This window comes from Etheostoma cragini, chromosome 15 (genome assembly GCF_013103735.1).
Source record: "Etheostoma cragini isolate CJK2018 chromosome 15, CSU_Ecrag_1.0, whole genome shotgun sequence".
In the NCBI taxonomy this organism is placed as follows: Eukaryota; Metazoa; Chordata; class Actinopteri; order Perciformes; family Percidae; genus Etheostoma; species Etheostoma cragini.
The window spans coordinates 5,282,334-5,305,058 of NC_048421.1; the positions used below are offsets into that span (position 1 = coordinate 5,282,334).

The 22,725-nt window shown below is 40.4% G+C and overlaps 1 protein-coding gene across 2 annotated transcripts in view; it reads right to left on the reverse strand.

The window, feature by feature from the left end:
• The window catches only part of grin2aa (glutamate receptor, ionotropic, N-methyl D-aspartate 2A, a), a 138,301-nt gene that overhangs the window by 52,899 nt on the left and 62,677 nt on the right, over positions 1-22,725 (reverse strand). The window contains exons 2-3 of one of the 2 annotated variants that reach the window (XM_034895004.1): positions 21,843-21,846; positions 1,661-1,827 (exon numbers count right to left, since the gene is read on the reverse strand). In XM_034895004.1, coding sequence (XP_034750895.1) covers positions 1,661-1,827; positions 21,843-21,846 — 171 coding nt within the window. The remainder of the gene's footprint in view (positions 1-1,660; positions 1,828-21,842; positions 21,847-22,725) is intronic. The other variant, XM_034895003.1, reaches the window with a different exon arrangement.

The following is a 22,725-nucleotide window of genomic DNA, read 5'->3' on the forward strand; positions in this document are numbered from 1 at the left end:
ACCGTGTGTCAGTTTCTTGCTACTGCAGCAAATGAATCGCCCCTTGGGGACAAATAAAGGTTTTGATTGATTGATTGAAAATAGAGAAATAGGCTTGGAGAAATGAAATGTTTGGGTCTAACAAACAAAGGCCTGTAGGTGTGGTTTCCTGGTGGAATAAAGGAATAAGTGTGGATGATTGGAGTAATCCACTTCTGTAAAATGGATGACTAAAAAAGACAGAGTTTTATACTCGTTGCCAAGGGCTCGCAAGCTAAGAGACACACTCCGTACACTGGTGAATGACCCCACTCCACATTGGTTTGAAAGTGCTGGCATCCCGAAGGCCTGGCGGTGTGTCTGTGACGCAGGGCATGTGTGGTTCAAGGTGGCGATCCCTACGAGCTGATGTAAATAATAATGATAATTAGAGTAAATGGTGATCACTGATCAGAAATATTCACATCGGCCCTGATCTGATATTTGCAATCGGGATCAGGACATCCCTAAGAACTGCAGTACTTGTTGTCTTCAGTCTTAATGTGGACTGTTGGCTTTAAGAGGTGATTTAAGGAAAAGTGACCCAAAAGGTAGATGAGGGAGAGAAAAACAGCCCGTTCTTTGTGTCAATCATAGTTCCTCTTACCAAGGCTATGCATGTTTAATATAATTTAAAGTTTTTTGACTACATGGCAAGTTATTCTTTTAAGGCTCGGTAAGGTTGGTTTACACTTTTAAGTACTGTAAAAAAAAACTACCTTTTCCTTGTAGATTTTTAGTCCTGTTAGCTAGCGTCATGACTCGGTGGTCACTTGAAGTCACCACTGTGGTCCAGACTAAAATATCTTAAAAACAGTTAGAGGGGCTGCCGTACCATTTGGTAAAGGGATCCATGTTGCACGGAGGAGGACTTTTTCTCTACATACTGTACCAGCAGGTCAAATTTTACTTATCCAGTGAAATATCTCAGCATCTACTTGATGGATTTGCACAAACCTCTCTGCAGAAACGCATTGTTCCCAGACTATGTCAACTACTGACTTTGTTTCCTCTTAATGCCAAGTAGATGTTTGTGGTTTTGAGTGAAATGTCCAGACCAATACTTTGGTGTATAACAAAATACCTGCAAAACTGATGTCATTCCCACTGGCCTTTGCTGTACTTTGTGAAACACTAATAAAGCACACATCCAATGTATTTTTTATAATGATGGTTTCTGACATTTTAAGTAGTTCTTACAATGCTGTTGTTTGTTTAATTGTTCATTGGTTGGGATTAGTTAATTAATGCTATGTTAACAGGATTAAATGTCATGATTGACAGCTGTGATTAACTCACAATTCGTTGAGCGGGTGTAAGGGCGGGACTTTGATTCCACGGCTCCACTGCTTGATCACTACAGCCTGACTCTGGCTGCAAAATTACTAGATGGCAGCACCTGTATCCTGGATAGTTTGGCCTCACGTTTGCACAGTAGGATGAAGTAGAGATGTTTCGTCCATCTTTTATACAGTCTATGATCTGGACTGGTAAAGTACAGCACCAATGGGATTTCATTACTTCTGGAGTTACAGCATTTTGCTGCAGAATCCTCTTTTTAGCTAGCCTATCCAACTTAATAGTAAACAGATGGAAGTACGTTGTGGAGAACAGAGCAAGGCATGTGTATAGTGGAGCCTACCTGTTGTCCACTGTAAGTTTTAGGATGTTGATGAACTCCTGATAGCCGGGGAACTTTGATGTGACAATGGAGAAGATGTGCCAGTCATACTCCTCCATGATGTTCAGCATCAGCAGAGCCTCCTGCTGGATGGAGGCACCGAACTGGAAGAATGTCGACTTCACATCCTGAGAAAAGAAAATTGGGGCAAAGGATGGAGGGAAAAGGGAAAGAAGGGGGAAGGCAAAGAAGAGATTTAGTTGGATTTTTGTTTCAAATCCCTTAATAGTAAACTAATAGCAAATTCAGACTGCCTCTCAGAACTATCAATCAACAACAGAGCAAGTTTGCCAGTACACATACACTCTCTCTCTCTCCTACACACACACACACACACACACACACACACACACACACACACAAACACACACACACACACACACACACACACCCACACACACACACACACACACACACACACACACAAACACACGGATTGAGAGTAGTAAGCTTCTTGTGAATAAAATATATGGATGAAGGGTTTAGAACAATTCAATTAAGCCCAAATTGGATTGGTGCAGTACAGGCGGGCTGCAGAACTCTGTGGGCCTGATTCTGGGGAACGAAAGTTACATTCACTCTTGAGTCACTTGCATCCACTCCATTAAACATGACTCAGACTCATTTGACACTTAATTCAGCCAAACTGAGACACGGGCTTGGACAGAGCCGACAAGCCCTATTACAGGTGGACAAATTAACTCTATTCATTCATTTTGTAGGTTTTCGTTTTTAATGAGTCATTATGGTGCAGGCTATTAAATTATGTGAAATGACTCAAAGTAAATAATGAAGAATACCGTGGAAGAAAAAGAAGAGTGTGGCACCACGGAATGTATGGAGTGACAAAGCGTTACTTCATCCTTGTTTGTTGTATGATCTGTTGTGTGTAGATTTGTGTTGAAATGTCAGTGAGTTAACACATGACTTATCTTGACACCACTTGTCTTTGGCATTGTAATTATGATAGACTTGCAGGTTGGTGGGTGTGCACGTCATGTTTGTGTGTGTGTGTGTGTGTGTGTGTGTTTGTGGCTGCAACCTGACAGCTATGAAACTGAAAATAAGAATGAGAACTAAGTGACCCAGAAAAACGGGTTGGAGCAAGAGGTATGACACAAAAAAAGAAAAAGAGATTCTGCCCGTCGTTACGTCGTAACATTACACCTGCTCTTAAACATCAACACATGGAACACATACACTAACACAAAGAAATAGTGCACTACATGTACACGCTGCCTGCAGCCTGCATATTCAGGACTAAAGTTGAAAAAGAATAGTGTTGGTGTGTCTGATGAGGAAGCGACTGTAATGCTAGGGGCTATAGTACTGTGTAGTGTAATGTCACGTAGCATTAGCCTCAATCCTATATGTTGCAAATGCATTTTAAAGAAGCCTACTGTCTATAGAGAGGCCTAATGACTGACATGTTTGGAAGAAGAACAAAAGAAAAAGACAAGCGACCAGTTACTACCATAGGGTTTGGGTTAGGGTTGAATCACAGGGGGGTTGGTGTGGTCAGGACCCACCCCATCTGAGGGTTGCCCCCCCCCCCGAAAGAAATATTAAAAAACATGCTGTGTATTGTAAATGATGTAATATAAAGTTTGGAAAATTAGTATTTCAACACACTGCTAATTTGCAAGATCTTCCACTTAGAATGTATGGAGGTATCTGAAATTGTCATTGTAGGTGCATGTCCACTGTGAGAGACATAATCACAAACAAAAATAAAATCCAGAAATCCCAATGTATGATTTTTGAACTATTTATTTGTATGATACAGCTGCAAATACGTAATAGAACTGTTGTGCTTCAGGTCATTGTCATAATGGAGACACACCCTAGACCCATCTTCAATGCTCCAACTGAGGGAATGCGGTTGCTCCAAAAAAAACTCGCAATACATGGCCCCCGGCCCCCCTCTCCAGTCGCCCTGTCCCATGTGCAACCTACTGGTCTGCTGGTCTATTACTATACAGCACTTTTCCTGTAGACGAAGTCACACGTCTAAGACACAGAGTGGGTATGCATGTAATGCAACTGGGTGAAGATGGATACAAATAGACACAAGTAGGAAGCAGGCAAAGTGTGTAGTGGATTGCATTTGTACCCATATCAGTGCATTGTGTGCAATTTAATTGCTATATGCATGACCTAGCTTTCATTTTCTACTGTGTTGATAGCTTCTGAATAATGTGGGTATTCAATGTTTGCATTATTTGTGCGGTAGTGAGTGTGTGTGTGTGTGTGTGTGTGTGTGTATCTCTTTCCCTGTATATCAAGACTCGGAGTGCTCTTTAATGGTATTGTATCTTTATATGAGGTTGGCTCACTCGATACTCCGACACAAGTGCTCTTCAGAGGCTCTGAATGTGTTTGTGTGTGTGTGTGTGTGTGTGTTTGTGTGTGTGTGTCTGTGTGTATGCATGCTCTAATAGGGTAGAAACTGAAGCAATGCTTGAGCATGGTGGGATAGGAGGGAGGTCATGCTACAAGAGTCAGTCACTTCCTGTCTTCATCACAACAGTGGCCAATACTCCCACACTAAGCTGACGACACAGGGTCAGTCATGGAATACATATAGTTGAAAAATATGGCAGATTAATATGTAAATTTGGATGGAATTTTATGTTTCGTATGCTTTTTTTATGTCATCGTTATCAACGTACAGACATTCAATACAGCCAACTGTTGACAAAACACCTGTCTCACAAAGTGCCATCAAAATGTCCTTTGATTTCATTAATAAAAGGTTTTTTTCTTACAAAATAAATAAAAAGGTATGTTTAGTCGCTGTGCTAAACACTGCTTATGCTCATAAAATTAAATTTAGCTAAAGCTAACACTGGATATAAATAATCTTTAAAGAATTCTGTTTCATTTTTTGTATTTTGCCAATAGTTTGTGTGTGTGTGTGTGTGCGTGTGTGTGTGTGTGTGTGTGTATGCCTGTCTGAAAGGATTCAATCTCCAGGAACTCCGGGAGAGGATGCCAAATTCTCCCACAAAAGGGAAATCTTCCTTATGACAAAATAATTGCTCTTTTCTGGTCTCAAATGAGACTGGGCACGTGCCTGTGCTTATTTGTGCAGGCCAATTTCTGTCTCATAATTTAACAGGATCTCATTTCATTGAACCCAACAAAACGCAACGGGACTGAAGAGATTAGGTTTAGATTGGGTTGAATACTCATTTTATTCTATGCATGATCAGAAACGCAGCTTGCAATGTGCAAATGGTGAGCCCGGCTTCAATATTCTATCTCAGAAATTTGGCACTTTATGTTGGCCTAACCTATAATTCTGAGACCAGAGGCCCCCTCTATTGAACACTTGAGTGAAGCAGACACTTCAGGTCTCTGAGAACAAAGAACTGAATAAATCCTCACATCGTTGTCTTTGTTCTCACTCTCCTGCTGAGAGAGAGAAGACAACCACAACTTCAATCCGGTTTCTGTCATCTGAAATCTCTCTGTTAAAATGTCTCTTTCCAGGAGAATCAAAAACTAAAATGCAGAAGATGGGATCCCTACATTTCATACAACTGTGCATTATGATACATCTTCCAATCATGTATGTGCTTGTGTGTTGTATTTCATATTTGTATATAGTATGTTTTGTTATTGCTCATTACATGTACAATGCAGTTGAGTGAGAGAGAGAGAAAGAAGGAGACAATATGATTCAAAGGTAGAACAGATATAGAGAACAAAATAAGAAATTAAATCTAAAGGAAAGCAACAAAAAAAACAGCAAATTTGCTTTAGAGTGGCAGGCAGAAAAAGTTCCATTAAAATAGAGACAAGGAGGATGCAGGGCAAATAAAAGAGAAAAAGAGATGGGTTGAGGACTGGAGAAGAGACTGATGGAGTGACCAAGCAGCGTAAGATGTTCGTTATTGCGACGGCTCAAAATCCGTAATGTCAGAAAACAGTCAATCATGTCCTAATATTTCACCCTTGTCAAGTGTGACATGTCTTTTGTTTCCACTCAAACCCCCAGCAAGCAGCGCCCACACAAACACACACGTACGTACATAAACATAGTCTGTCTTTCAAAGGTCTTTCCCTCTTGCACTGTCTACCACGTCTCCCGCTCTCAAACTTCCCACTCTGTAGCAGACACAAACAGACACACACGTCCACCATGACGCACACACACACAAACAAGCACCTGCCCCTGGGGGCAGGACAGTGTGTCTAAGTTGAGATAGAGGGGAGTTATAAATAGTAGTCCTAATATCCTCTGCCGCTGATAGCATCATGGACTGTCTGGTCGGATGACAAACACACATGTACAATAAACAACAAGCCAAACACACACAGATGAGTGTGTAGTGAATAGCGTGGTGAGGCTGTGATGTACACACTCACCAAGATAAAGGTTAGGTTAGTACACATGCATGCCAAAACCTGCAAATATTTGCCATATAAGGGTGTGTATGTATATGTATGTATGTACTGTACATATATATATACATACATTTACCTATACCTATATCCCTTATGTCTGCCATAGATACCCTGCTATCTGTTGGGTTTAAAACTCTGCAGTGTTCACTGGAAGAGAAACGCAATTGGTGTTACTAAATTTAAACAGACAGGCATAAAAATAGCTGCAGCAAAAGAAAGAAGCTTGAAATGTCTGTGGAAAGACCGAGAGTCACAGTGGAGCCAAAACTTCAAACAAATAACCGTCAGAAACTGAATGATAAAATAACTGATTACTGTAAACAGTGGTGGAATGTAATTAAGTACATTTACTCAAGGACTGCACTTGACTTACTAAGTAAAAATGCAAGGTACTTGTACTTTACTTCAATCTTTTCTTTTCATGCCACTTTCTACTTCTACTCCACTACATCTCAGAGAGTAATACTTTTAACTCCACTACATTAATCTCCTTTGTTAAGTATATTTTCTTGATGATACTTACATACTTTTACTTGTGGTAGTGTGGTATTAGTACTCTTACTTTAGCAAAGAGTCTAAATACTTCTTCCAGCACTGACTGTACACAGTTAATGCACTGCGTTTACCAAAGTGAAATTTGCCAATATTAAGTCCGGAAAGGAAATATAAGACAAGTAAAAAAATATGGCAAATGTTATACAAACTTTAAGAAAATATGACAGGTGGAGATTCAATATGAAAATGCTAAACATCTACACACTAGATTATTTGTACAGTATCATACTTATATAGAATTTGGCTTTGCATCTTGGCAACTTCAGACTCTGAAGTTCAAAGCTATCCAATTATTTAGTTTTAATTTTTGCAGTTTCGCCAAAAAACAGGTGTCTCTGTGTCTGTGGTGCTGGATTGGCGCTAATACAACATCAGATGCCAAAAAGACCCAAGGACCGGAGAAAATGTATACAAAAATTCTAAATGTCCAAGAAATGACAATTTATGTTCTGCCAGCATTTACTTCTGCCTCCCACTGAGTACTTTTGAGGAAAGAAGATAGACAAAATACAGGCAAGCCAATTAGGAAAGTAGAACCTTTTGCTGAAAACAAGTGCTGCTTGGTGGGGTGGATGTAACTCAAATTAAAGATATGAGGATTCAGGCCATATTCATAAGTTTCCCAAGGTATATTCTGTATGTTTGCCAAAACACGTTATTAAACTGACACTTTTCAGCAGGAGGAAGCGATATAATCACCTTGTACCAAGACCACATGCTATTTCCAACAAGTAATAAACTTTTTTTATATCCTCTGTCAAATGCAAACACAGTAGATGTAGATAATCTGAGAAGAGATAGTTTCAATCAGTTTTCTTCCCCAAATAAATAAAACTCATAATTAGAAAGATGTCATAGGACTTGACATTGACACTGGACTAAACATTTTCATGTGTGGAACAGCAAGGCTCTACTGAAGGGTGTGCTGACTTCTAATAGTAATGACGATAAAAAACACTTTTTATTAAATTCAGGCAGCATTATGAAAAGACTTTAGACCTCGCAAAGCCTTTAAAAGGTGCTCTAAGCGATGTCATACGTTTTTTAGGCGACAACATTTTTTGTCACATACATCAAACATCTCCTCACTATCTGCTAGCTGCCTGTCTCCTGAACACACTGCAAAAAAAAAACTGGTTTGCTTGAACATACTTCAAAACTTGAACATACTTCAAACTTAAACAAGAAGTGCCGTCACCCAACATTGCTTAAAACACCTTTAAATCATTTATCTCAAAGTGTTTTTTGACTTTGCGTTCCACCATACGTGTGTACCGTGACACCATCCCTACATTGTTAACAATACATTGTTACAAGTTTTGCCATTTTTTTTAGGCCATGTCTAATTTACAAAAGAAAGAGAATCGTAAACCCTATATGCAGATTCATGTAGATGATGCAACCTGCCCGTCGGCTGTTCATCTTCAAGGTGAAATGGCATGGCTAAATCCTGATGTATGTGTAAAAGTTATTATGAGCATAAGTTAGTATGAACCCATAAACTGTGCATACGGGCTTATTTCTGATTTTAGTTACTTTAACAGAAACGCCCCGAGAAAACCTTCTGAAATCCTTGGTTTATAATCCCCTTTGAAACCAATTTCATAATTCAAACCTGAGATTAAAAGAATATAATGTAAGCCAATGACATTATATGAAAATAGACTTTATCTCAGATATGCTAAATGCACCCAACAAAGCCTGTATAGACACAAACAGCATGAAAACCTAAACACTAAAAAGAAGTGGGTCGAGTGTGTAAGTTGTTTTGTTAGCCAGGCAAAATTCAACCATGATGTGAGCGCAACAGCTAGCGCAGTGTGCAACTACTAATAGTATTGTATATCTTAGTCAATGACACCGACGTCAACAATAATGTGAGTAACGAAACACATGGCTAGACCCATCTTGGCTTGGCTGTTGGTCAAGGAAACAATTTATGTATTTTTGCTCCACAAACAGCTGACACGTTTTGAAAGAAAACAAACTGGGCTGCAAAACATGTAGCAGCATTCCATCACTTGCAAAAAATATTGAAATTAAAATCAAATTACAGTAAATTGAGCAACACTTTACTTGAAGGTATCTAGATAAGAGTGACATGACACTGTCCTGACTCATGAACCTTAACCATAACCATAACTTGACACAACAAAACTACTAAAAGGAGCGTCATTTCATTCCATTTCAAGCGTTTACAACTTGTTTATAATGTTCATGACACGTTCATGACAGTGTCATGTCACTCTTATGTAGATACAATGCACCAATGCCATTCAAGCACTGCAGAGAACAATATCAGTGTGCTTTAATGTCTTTTACTAACACATTATGCAAGTTTACTGCATATTTCTTTGTAAATGGCTCTGACAGACTCTCATGACACTGTAGAAGTAAATTTGGTTGATTCCAGTCTTTTTAAAGCAATAAGCAGATTGCACTGTGAATATGAGTGTTTGTTCTTGAAGTGGGCTGTGCAGGTGTTAATAAACTACTTTGTGTAAAACGAGGGGAGCAGATATCCTTTGTTTTTGTTTGACAATAATTACAGGGAACCAGCAGCCTTCATCTGCATTAGGAGCTACACACAAACACACACACACACACTAACACACACACACACACACACAAACACACACACACACACACACACACACACCCACACACAAGCGCGGACATATTATTAAACATGGCTGTGATTGACGTCATAAAGGTATATATTATATATATTCGGCATGAATGCAGTCCATTTTAATAGATAACACACACAGAGGCAGGAAGAGACCTATTCAAAGTTTACCACTAAAGAGCAGTGTCTGTGTGTGTGTGTGTGTGTGTGTGTGTGTGTGTGTGTGTGTGTGTGTGTGTGTGTGTGTGTGATACTTGTGTGTATATGTGTGTTATTGCTGTGGTATAGGACTTTTTAACAAGCAGTCGAGCCCCCACGGGGAAACACTGACAAAATAACATCATCCCTCTCGCTCGGTCTCTATCTTTGTCTCTCTGTGTTTGCCCTCTTCTCCCACTCACTCTATTCTCTAATAAGTCCAATATCTTCCTCTCTGTGTCTCCCTTTCTTTCCGTTAACTCTCTGTCCAGGGGCTCTGTCTTTTCTCGCCTCCCTCTATACATCTTGCCCTCTCCCACCCACGTCCTATCTATTCTAATAAAGCTAGTATTCTGCTGCACTCCTCCAGGACCTAACCTTAAAACTAAACCGGAATAGCTGTAATCAGTGCTGGGAGTACACAATTTATCCAAAAGCCATATCGATAAAAGAGAAACAACCAAATATGACTAATTAATATCCAGAGATATGGGCTGTAGATTCCCTTCACACCGCCCCGTTCTTGGTAATCTGATTACTGTATCCTTTTTCTCCACAGCCCCACTTGTTATTTATTTGTGCATTACTGCCTTTACTAGATTTTGACATATTGTTGCATTTCACTTCCGTCACATGCACACAACTTTTTGGTATCACCATTATAGAATCCACAGTCATAATAGAGTCATTGTTATGGAAATTGTCTTCACTGTCCATAATGCCATCATCAACAGTCATAACCATCATAATTATACCATTGGATGTCCTCCCTATTGTGCTATCCTAATTTCACCCTTTTCCTTCCTTCCTTCCTTCCTGCAGTCCTTCCTCCATTTGTTCCTTCTTATTTTATTCTGCTTGGTCCCATTGTTTCTTTTTCTAACCTCCTTCCTTCTTTTGTATCCTTCAATTACCTGTTTCTACTTCCTTTCTATTCCCTTTCTCTCCATGTCCACGTTGCACTTTAGAATAGCTTTTCAATGAAAACAATAGTAAGGATGAGCAGAGGCGCTAATCACAATCAAAAAGACTGAATTAGGAGTCACTGCATTACTTTTTTAAAAGTGTTTTCTTTCTTTACTTTAAGTATTGCATGTAGTAATCCTGAATAGAAGCACTTAACGTGCAGCAACCTAAAAGCGCTATTAAGATGGAAGTGTTTCAGATTCAGTGCAAGGCAACGGGATGTGGAGAGATGAAATCGGGAACCTAATCTGAGGAGTTGTTTATTAGAAATGATCATGCACTCTTCCACACAAACACAATGTCACAAATAATCTACATACACAAATACAAGCTTGTGGTCAGGCTATGATACATGCATTCTATACTCAAAGTGAAAGGGATTCAGTGTGTGTGTGTGTGTGTGCGTGCGTGCGTGTGTGTGTGTGTGCCAGAGGGCTATGTATCATGCCAGGTTCATTCCAAAGACACAAAGAACATAATATAAACCTCAGCCCAAACAGAATAGAAGAACACCCACTGCCCAGGAAAAACAAGAAAATCAAAGGCCTTAAAGGCCAGTTTTACACAGGAATAACAACACCTAGATCTACATTTATGGAGTACTAAAGCAGCCCAGAAAAAAAGGCTGAGGTGGCGGTAGGGCACATGAGTCCTGCTGTGAAATCATTTCCATCTTAATTTCACGTTTACAGGAACAACATCAGAGTGGTTTGCCGAAGCTCCTGCGCAGCAAAACAATGAGAGACGGAGTTTGATCATTCAGCTGCCGTACGCATGGGAAAAAAAGAGAATGGAGCAATGTCATGAGAACGTTGAAAAGAAATTAAATGAGGGAAAATATTACTTCAGTTCAGTGCAAATTAGCTTCGCCAGGTCAATACCACGGCACATATCTTTGCTGTTTGGCAGATTGACTGGACTATATGTTCCAAAAATCAAGTTGAGATGTTGTTCACTGAGAGTTCACTGGACGCTAAATCTTATCACCGTTCTGATGACACGTAACAACACAGGTCCTACATCTGTTTTACAGTGTGCTGCTGTGTCATTGTGGCATATTGTGAATGTTTTGAACTTATTTGCACGTAGCTGTGTCTGTCAGATGCTTGCAGAAACTGGTGGCTGGTTAGAGACGCAAGCTTGAGACCGGAAGTTTTCTACTGATATATGCTTTCAACTAACAAAAAATCTGTGTGTCTTTTGCACATGTTGCAGTCCTTCGCAATGTGACTATCGTGCAAATTAATATCGCAATGACCATCAAAAAAATCAAAAACGGTATATTGTGCAGTCCTATCTCAAAACTGTCCCTTCAATTAGAAGTTGCAGCCAAGAGATGATTGGCTTAGCTTAGCATAAAGACAGGGAAGAGAGGGAAGACTCAGGCTCTGTCCAAAGGTAACAAAGTCTGCCCAGCACCTCTAAAGTTTACTAATAAACACGGTATAGCGCTTGTGTTTAATCTGTACAATAAGTGAATTGATATATTCCTTATAACAGTTCCATGTGTTCTACTGGCTTTATTTATAGCAATAAATCATTAATTGATACTTTATAAATAAATCACTAAGAATATACTGGGTTGATAGGTTGTAAAAGAATCAGTCTGGGTCGGGTTCTTATTAATGGATATTTTATAATAATTGTTGTAGAAGAGTTAACAAATGTTTTATCTACTACCGTGGCAAGATAGTCTTTTCCTTCATTTAATTTGCTAAATATATAGCCATATGTTAATATATATTACAGTACAGAGGACATGCCATCTCCCATCACATTACCCCCTGCTTCCACTCTGACATCCAACTAAGTGGGGGCAGATCAATACTGCATAATGTGCTGATAGTTTCCTCCACAGAGATGCATCAGTCAGCTGTCGTGGTCATCACTAAATACACTGGCGGCGTCAGTGATTCATCACCAGAGCCACCAACCGACAGACACTGAGCTCTAGAGACCTACTTTGACGAGGACAAAACTGGTAGGAGTGGTAGGAAGATAGATAAGAAAAGAAGAAAAGGAGCGGTGTGAGTGAGAAAGTCGGGGAAAGAGACAAGAAGGGAGGAAGATGAAAACAGAGAGAAAGCAAAAGGGGGCGACAGGTCCATTAAGGGCATGGAAAGGAATCCATTTAACAAGTTGGACAATGTGCTTATTTTCTTTCTTTCAGCATGAGATGATAGGATCATCTCATGGCTTCAGGATGCTTCAATTGTTTGTTGTTATTGTAATTTTGGATTAAACAAGCAAGATACAATTTGTTCATTTCATTTCAAACAGAGCCAGGCTACAGTCTTTATGCTAAACTACTGTGTGCTAACCATGTTCTGCCTCCAGCCCCATATTTTCACACACAGACATAACATTGATATTGATCTTGATCTTTTAATCTCACTCTAAGAAAAAACTGAAAAAATAATAAGCTTAATGAATACTTACTAATACTGCTCAAACTGAATTGCTTTAAACAAGAGGAGTCTTACAAAACTGGGGGATCTCGCTCCCTGCTGCCCTCACTGCAGCACTCTGCTCTATTCAAATCTGCTCACATCCACACTCGCACATTCATCATTAATATTACAACAACAAGGAAGAGGGAGAGAAGGATTGAAATAGAACAGTTCTATCATTCAGTGTACGGATACATGCACTCATGCACGACCGGCACTCCTGTACATTAACATAGTGTAATTTAAGTGCTATGCCCCAAACCCCACCATCATCTCTAAGCTTTCCCATTTCCATTTGATTGGCTGCCAGCGAGGCCTGCAGAGTAATTGGCTGCATTTCATTGGCCAAGCAGACGGACAGCACCCCTGGGAGGAGTCCATCAGGCGATATCTGTTAAAAACACGCACACATACACACAGAGTTTTACACACAAGCTCACACAGGGCCGGAGGGGAACTCCCTAATGCCTAATGTACCTTTTGCTATCACAGATGGGTCACTTACATTTCTGGACAAAAGAGCGATGAAGAGAGAGAGAGAGAGAGAGAGAGAGAGAGAGAAAGAGAGAGAGAGAGAGAGAGATAAAAAAGTGGAGTGGAAAAGATTGAAGGAGAGTGAACGGCAGGAAAGAGGCAAGGGATTGGATAAAACAAGGGAAGGGAGAGAAAAGACAAGAAAGGTAGAGAGGAAGTAAGAAAGAAAGTGAGGCACCAGGACAAAAAGCAGTACTACTACAAAATATTTCAGCTTATATGTGTGACTGTATGGTAATATACTAAGGAAACAACCAAGCGAGTACAGAACATTGTTGTTGAAACTTCCGTCAGATTTTGTGAACACAAATACATGCAGCCTCGTCTCTGGCAAACGTTGGGTGGTGTGGCACCACTTGTACTTCAGGCGGCCCTTCTCAGCTCCTCTTTTGCTGATTCAACGAGGCTGAGAGTGAGCTGTTTGATCCTATTGAATCAATAATTGAAAAAAAACGTATTCTGTAAATCCTTATTTTTCGCCTCCGATTTTTCTTTTTTATTCCACAAGCTAAATACTTTACAGTGCTAGCCAGTCGCCGCAAAAGTATTCTCAATCTGAATTCCATTAAAACAGAAGGATAGGACTCACGGTCATTTGTTAAGTTTATCTTTTTTTACTTCTTACTTTCTTAGAGTTGCAACAATTAGACGATTAATTGAGGAGTTGATTAAAATACCAAATTTGCCACTGTAAGAAGATTTTCCATCTTTATTTGTCTTGTGTGACTGCAAAATGATTGTTTTTGTGGTTTTAAAGCTGCAGTTGGTAACTTTTATAACAATAAGGTTTTGTATTTGCTGAAACTGTCCCTGATAGTAGTATATGAGGCAGATCATCTGTGAAAAAAATAAACATATTCCTCTGCCTCCTCCTTATGGCTTCTGGAAGTTTTGACTGGGCCCGGACAAAAACAACCAATCAGAGCCAAGGAACCTCTAACGCGGTGTCAATGACGGCACGTGAACTCTGATCAAAGTGTTAAACTGGGCAGCAATGATCAAATATGAAACCAGATTATGTTGCTGCATTGCCTATTTCTCGCGTCAAACGTTCTCAAAGACATATCATAGTGTTTAGCTGTAAAATGAGAAAGTTTGTAACCCAGCCAACATGTTGAAAACAAACGAGCCAAAACCAAGCAACGGCCGTTTGGCGACCTGCCGCAGCAAACAGAACCATTACAGTAAATACACAATTTACTAATGTCCCTTTTGGCTTTGGGAAACTGTGAAGGCATTTATCCCAAATTTCTGACATCCGAGAGACAAAACGCTTAATTTAGTAATTGGAACAATCATGGTAATAATTGTCCGATTTTTTGAAAAGGTTAGTTGCAGCCCTTCTTCCCATCCAAGGGCAGAGCAGAATGTTTACTGGTGGTCAGCTCGCAGTCAGCTGTAGCCTTGACAACACATTTGGGTGAAACTTAACAAAAGATGTGGTGACGAGAGATGACAGAAAGCGCTTAAACGATTAGCCTTATATGGCCTGCTTGGTGTGTCAGGGTTGTTAGAGGCGTTTATTTGGTCTTGGTTTCTACTTGATGTTTCCGTACTTTTAAGGGACAAATATATAATTTTCACTGGACATAGACATCTAAGCATACATGTACACTACTGGTCAAAAGTTTGGGGTCACTCACAAATTTCCATTGGACTCCATTATAGACAGAATCCCAGCTGAGATAAGTTGCCTTTTATTTTTTTAACCAGGGCAGCCGTTTCCAGATTACATTATGTGCTTACATAATTGCAAAAGGGTTGTTTAATGTTTTCTTAGTTAGTTTTTTAAAATAATATCAGATTAGTAAACAAAATGTGCCTTTGGAACATTGGATGAATGGTTGCTGATAATGGGAAATTTAGATATTGCATTAAAGATCAGCCACCCACTCAGTAATGGAAATTTGTAAGTGACCCCAAACTTTTGACCGGTAGTGTATATATATATAAAATTCAAACCATGTTTAAATGGCCGCTATGCAGTTTTGGCCTTTCCTTTGCTGTTTTTTTAGAGCTCCCCCTACAGCTTCGGAATAGATATTTCTCCGATGTTTACTTGTGTCTGACTCCTCGCTCGTACAGTCTGCCATTTCCTCTTTCTCTGTTCTTCTTTCTGCTTCTTTTTTTTCAGCCTTGACAATAGTGTGAAAAACTCCATCGTTACCTTGTTAGCCGGTTCCTGAATGGGGGCGTGTATCTGTGCAGTGCCGTGAAGCAATTTGTTACATTACAAGACCTGACATCCCGCAATACTTTTTGACGCTGAGTTGCAAAGTTGCAAGGGTGGTTTACCCGCTTACCGGCGCTAGGGGAAAGCGAGCCACCATTTGGCCACCATTCAACCCGAAAAAAGTCATATAACCATTCAAATGACACCAAAGCTGTTCAGTTAGGGTAAATTAAGCATGCATAGTTCCCCTTTAACCACCAATAAGTCTAGTGGAGCTGCTCCGAGCATGCGATATGGTATGAATATAAAGAAGAAGAGTGTCAAAAAAGCACATATTACATTTACAACAAGCACACACTTAATAGTAGGGAACATATTAAAAGTGCAAATGGTCATGTGGTGTGACGTAAAATAAAAATGAGTCATCCACGACGCTGGTTAGAGGCTGACAAACATCTTGGAGGATCGGGGTCGTCCTCGCGCGGCCTTGCTGAGGTCTCTCGTATTAGGACGAAGGACAGTAATACTAGCTGACTCAAGTCGTGAGTGGAGAGGAGCATCTGTGGATCACTGCTCAGACAGCAGAGGGGGGGAGACTCAACTGGGTCACAAACATGTTTGTACAGCACGGATTGAACCACATGGCTTTTTGGGATGAAGCTGAATTTCAAGGATCTGGTGTTTCTCCCAAAAATGTATTCTTCACAGTGTGGACCCAGTCTTTATAAAGCACTTTATAAAGATTCAAAGTAAGGATATTGTGATTGTGTGAATGAGGAGAGGAAAGGAGAGGAGAGAGAGAGAGAGAGAGAGAGAGAGAGAGAGAGAGAGAGAGAGAGAGAGAGAGAGAGAGAGAGAAGAGTTGCTGACCCACATTGTAGCTCCCAAAGTTTCAAATCCTCTTCAAAAGATAGACACACACTCACACACAGATCAAACATGCAGTACATGCATACACACTCACAGCCATGTACAGACACACACACACACATAATCATGGGCCTGAGACCCCCAGACACCATGAATAATGAAGTAAGTGCTGCTTTTATTTACCACTGCATTAGCTCTTTACATCACCTAATAATGGCAGCGCTGAAGCACACTAACACACACTTGCACACATAAGCACACACACATCTGGTAGGGCTCGATACGGTTTGTTAGTTTTCTCATTTGAGTTGGTCTATTTTAGTCCTGCAAAACCCTCTCTCATTCCTCTTCTCTCTGATCTTCCTCCCATTGTCTTTCTCTTTAATCTTTGCTTTTCTTTTTATCTTCTCTGCCTTTTTACCTGTTCTATCCTTTGCCTCATACCTCTGTGTTGGTATTTTTCTTCTCTAATCATCTCTCACTCCTTTCACACTCTCCATCTCTCCCCTTTCTTTGTTGATGTTGGTGATAAGAGTATCATGTGATTGACTGGGCCAGATAAGAGATAAGACTGATTTGTTTAGGGAGCTTTTATCTTCTCATCACACCCCTGTGGACTGCAGTACTGTTGCACATGCATATAACTATATTCACATGCACTCTCATCACACCCCTGTGGACTGCAGTACTGTTGCACATGCATACAACTATATTCACATGCACTTTGCATCAGGGGAATACTTTACAAGGGGTACAGTGGTCGGAAAAACAGTTGCCCTAATTTGCAAATCAAAGACATGGTGACTCACATATGTACAGCTAAATAAGCCAAAGGGGGAAAATATTTCTTCATTCCTTCTCTTCTTTTAAATTAACTTTCATTTCCCACTTTCATGCGTGTCTTGTGCTGCTCTTTCGTATAATGTTGTTCATGAAGTGAATTAAAGTTGGCCCTCGCTAACCTTCAACATCCATACATACAATCCCTAAATTCTTATATGTGTCTTTTTGTAGTACCCAACATGAAAAGCTAAAATGAGGTTCCATAAGTGCACTTTAATAATGAATATGTCTTCATTTCTTATAATAGAATGTTACAAAGGAAAAAAATGCATTACATATTCACTGTTAACGTTAAAAAATTACCCTTTCAGTGGGCTCTTCGGGCATTTTGGTGCTGCTTACAATCTGAGGCCATTTTATTTCTCTCTTAAATCGCTATATATATCTGTGTGTGTCAGAGAAAAAGGTAAAAGGCAGGTGAAATGAGGCAAAAAGACTGCTTCCATTTTCCTTCTGGTGCATTGTCATTATAGGGCACAAACATTGACACACAGACACAGACACACACACACAATAACACACACACACATTAAATTGTGCATATTCGAGCCAATTATAATTCATTCTTCATTTTTAGCATTACTACACACAGATCACTGTTTGAGTGGATTTGCGTGCACACACGTGCACAGCTTAATTCTCCCCCAATGTCTGGAGGCTGAGCACGCTACACATGCAATCATGTCCCAGCATGCAATGAGAAAGGAGGCTCACATGCAAGAGAAGTCTGCACAAGAATATAATAATGCATATGAATGTGTTTTCTTGATATCGCCCTTAGTTTAAAGCAGCTTATTTTCTTGTTGTTCTAATCAAATTATTGTCAACAAACTCTCCATATGTGCTCACAGATGACAAGCTTTTCAAAATCTGTAGAAAAAAGAGCCAGAAAATAAGTCAGCTCAGGTTTAAGAGGTGCCCACCCAGTGCTTAGCGCATTAAATTAAAACTGCATGATCAACTCTGTTAACAGCATAAGTAACAAGATTATGATTGAGCATTGTCATCTGTTTTTACAAGGAGGTCATTCATTACCCTAAGTCTGGCTGCAGAATATGTAATGATCTCACGCTTGTCTTTGACTATTTTTGCTGTCCATTAAATTATATAGTTTAAGCAAACGGCGTTTCCTTCTCAGTCTCACACACACACACACACACACACACACACCGACAACTGCACACTTTCGGCTGCAAACACGTGTGTGAAACTGCGTTTCAGAATGCAAGTGTCTCCTTAGTCTCAGCCAGGTATCCTAAAAATAGAGATGTTGAAGGGACATCAGGTTGGCAGGAGAACAGACAGTTGTGAATAGTACAAATGTAAGTATTTTATCCTGCAGTGACAGACGGACAGTTCAAGAAATGTCTAAAGTGCCCCAGAGGGAGAGCAGTTAACCCCAGTATATACCTAATCTAGCTGCTCAGATGGACACAGTTAGGAATGTATTCTGGTGGCGCTTCACACACTGATGCACACATGCGTAGAAAACACTGAGAAGTGGTAGAAACCGCAATGAGACGTGCAGTCCGGCCGTGTGCTGAATATTGAGTGGCAGCTCATGGCCTTCACTGAGGTTTTTGCATTTTTTTTGTTACAAGGCAGTTTCTGTAGCATGCAGCTGAATGGTGTGTTGTTTACAATGTTTCTGATTAGTAATTGTGAGTATAAACCACTTTGTGGACGACATTAAGCCAGGCGCTGACAGCAGTGCGCACCAACTGTAACACACAAACACCTGACCCACCTGACCCCCATTTTCCAAACAGTGGTCCATTTTTGAACACACAGCACTTTCCTTCTCCAATTTCAAACAATGAGCCATCCACCTCTATTACGAATCCCGATTTGCCAGACCTACCCCCAGCAGTGCGGCGGAGGAGAGTCTGGCTAGCCCACACAGCATTCTGGAATGGGAGAAGAACTCGTCTGGTTTAATGGAGTTTCTTTAAACCAATCGCAATCATCATCACCAGGCGCTAAGCAATAGGCGGAGCAACGGTGCCTCTGCAAAATAGCCTCGCGAAGGAACGTATTTGGGTGAAACGTGCAACAGAAAACTCAGATTAAACAGGTAGTCTAGATAGTGGTCTGGATTTACTCTGCAGGGATCTGAGGAGCAGTTAACCATAGTCCTCATAACTCCCGGGATTAAAATTCCATCACAAAGAAAGAAGAAAGTACTGAACATCTGGCAAAAAAAGAGTGAAATCCGACTTAATTTCTGGCGGCAAACGAGCAATCCCAGAAGTTGAACACTGTGGATAAAGACTAACCCCGCATTAACAATGCAGTGACATCTTACAGCAGAACCTCTCCACAAAAAAACCTGGAAAGTCCACTCCAATGTGAAGTAAACTGGAACGCGCACCAGACATCAGGGCATTAGTGTGGACAGCAACAACTAACCATTCTAAAGTTACAACAGGCTACTGAAGGGGCTAACATCAGTTATCAATTGTGTGTTAAAAGCCTGCTTACACATTCAATAAGTATAGCCTGACTGTTTGTGTTTATGTGTCTGTCCCTTACTTGGTCCCTTTTTGTCTTATTTTCTCTCTTTCATTCCATTCCCACATCGCACCCTACCCTAGTTTTTGCTCTCCCTTTGTAGTACAGTCTTTATCCTTTTACAGCCTCCTTGCTTCTGTGAAGCAGTTTTAGTTATGGACACAATGAAAACTGGCAGGATACATTACAAGGCACCGCTCTCCTCCCACCCTCTCTGGTTCTCCCTCCCTACCTTTCCCCCTTTTTTTCAGTCTTGCTTTCAACAATGAATACATTTTTTCATCATACTGTTTTTTTCTCACTCCTTTGAGTTTGTCTCGCTTTGTCTTGCTCCAATTTGTCCTTACTTGGTTAGTTTTCACTTCCTTTTTGTTCTGCAGCACGCACCTGTCTGCCAGTGATTGATTAATCCTAACTATGCATTCGTCTCTTCACCCAGCTGTCTGCTGATCTCATCCACCCTGTACTTCTGTTATTTTGCCAAAGTTAATGGTTAAAAATAACAATAATAAATCTCAACTGTTTCTTTTCATCCTTCTGCTTTCCTCATAGACATGCAGAGAAACCTTTACTTACCCCTATTTTTGCAAAAGAAATTAAAGTTGGCTAGAAAAAGCTTAAAGGGAAGTGAGTTTTAGACATTTTTTATTACAAAAAAACGCGGTTAGCTGGAAGCCCAAATTTGTGAATAAGGTCAAACTTCTGTAACCCCATAGTCTTAACTGTATCACTGTATGGTAAGTATGGATTATATATACTGTATATCAAGTCATGCATCTCTTATATAAAGGTTTAGGTTTCTCAACTACATAACACACTGCACACTGCAGTGTCTGTCTTGATATTTTAATCATCCATCTGGTATACTGACTAAACATACCTGTTTGACACAAACAGGTATGTTTAGGCAGTATACCAGACTACAACTTGTTCCACGTGTTTCAGTCATTTAAGTGGCACATATGACAGAGACAAATAAGTTGTAAAAGATACAATGTGCCAATCAACAAAAAAGTTAGTTTTTGGCATGATAAGGATTATCAGCAACAACAAAAAAAGGAAATTAGAAAAATTCAGTCATGGTTTTAGCAGTAGAAATATGAGTTATATTTAGAATCAGAAAGCAGATTTTGTTTTATTTGCTGATGATACCCTCCTACACAGTTTAGATAGACATGTGGAATATACTGTGGAGATGCAGATTATTGTACACTGCCTCTGTGTCTTCGGTATATTCAGACCTGGTCATATCCTCTCTATATCTCTGCCAGGTGTTCTAGGTAGCTTGGCAGGAAACCAGAGAAGTCCCAGCTGATGGGAAGGGCTCTGAATAAAGCAAAGGTTTTATTAGACGAGCCCTTCATGGGGACCTGATGGCCGACTGGAATGCTCCCAGGGAGAGAGAGCTGATCTCTTTATCTGTCCGTTCTGTATCCTATTAGAGAATCACCTTCCATCACACCCTCCATTCAAAGGATGAGAGCAGCTTTAGCTAAGCTGCACTCTCCCTCACGCCCTCTCCTACACCTTTGCTAAACATTTCTCTCTCCTCCCTCCCTCACCCCTTTCCTCCCTCCCTCTCTACCATCTCTCACCTTCCTTCTATCCATAACTCAATCATTACCACACCTTTTCACTCTTTTAGCTTGTTTTCGGACACTGTGTCATGTGTCATGACTGCATCATGACAGTGTAATGTCACTCTTATGTAGATACCTTCAAGTAGAGTGTGACCCTTTAAGGTTGTACGTAAAGAAAAGTACATGTATTAATCACTTTTTATTGCCAATGTGTGAACAGATTGTAAGGTAACTTTAAGCCAGGACAGATTTACCGGCAAAGTCTAAAGGATGGGACGTTTAAGTTCCCCCTACAGCTGCAACAGTGTGCAAATGGAGTCCGCTAATATCAACAAATGACCGGCACCCACCCAACACAGAGTCCAACACAAAGCCCATGTAAGCACAACAAAGGAAAATATTGGCCTAATGAATAGGTAACCTTACTGCAAAGCATGTGAAAAATATTGTGATATTGTGGTTTTGTCTGTTTTGTCCAATGCCCAAATTGCTTGCTCACGGCAAATGTGCAACAGGGTGCTAACCCTTAACGGCTCCAGGTGTAAATAACAAGGAATTTCTGAAAATTCCTGTATGATTTGAGAAAGATCACATTCAGCAGCAACTACACTACCTTAACCTTCTCCCCTAGAGCTTTGCCGTGTTTAATAACATTACGATACTCCGGCCTTTGCTTCTGGGAGATACCTGACATAATTCGCATGGCCACAAAAGGTCTCTACTGTCACGCTTTCTCTGCTCCCCACTCACTCACGCTCTGTCATTCCCTCATTTCTTTTTCTTTTTCTGTCAAAGTAGCTGAGGCAGCACTGGGTCAAATTTCTGTAGCACCACACAGACCAAAACAAATAACTGATACCCCAAACACAGTGGCAGAGAGAGAGAAAGAGAACATTAGAGGGGAGAGCGTGACAAGAGTTGCCGGTGCCCGGAGCTGCCTGCCAAGAATCGATAAGGGATAGAACGATGACTGTGGAACAACCCCACTGGTAAAACCAGCTGCAAACCACATACACATACACACAGGGCAAACCACCCTTAAGAGAGTCCAGACTTGTTGATGCGGTCATGAAAACACTAGTCTCACTTTGCAAGATCTTCCTCCACCAGCGCTGCAGAGGAGGGTCTGGCTAGGCCACACAGCATTCTGGGATGGAGGTAAAACATCCGTCTGCAATGGAGTAATCCCGGAAGTGGAACGTCAAGGATATAGACTATGAAAACTCATACTTTACAAGAGTGATATTTTTGTTTTGCTGTTTCACTGATGAAGCATCATAATACTGTACCAAGAGCCTAGTAGC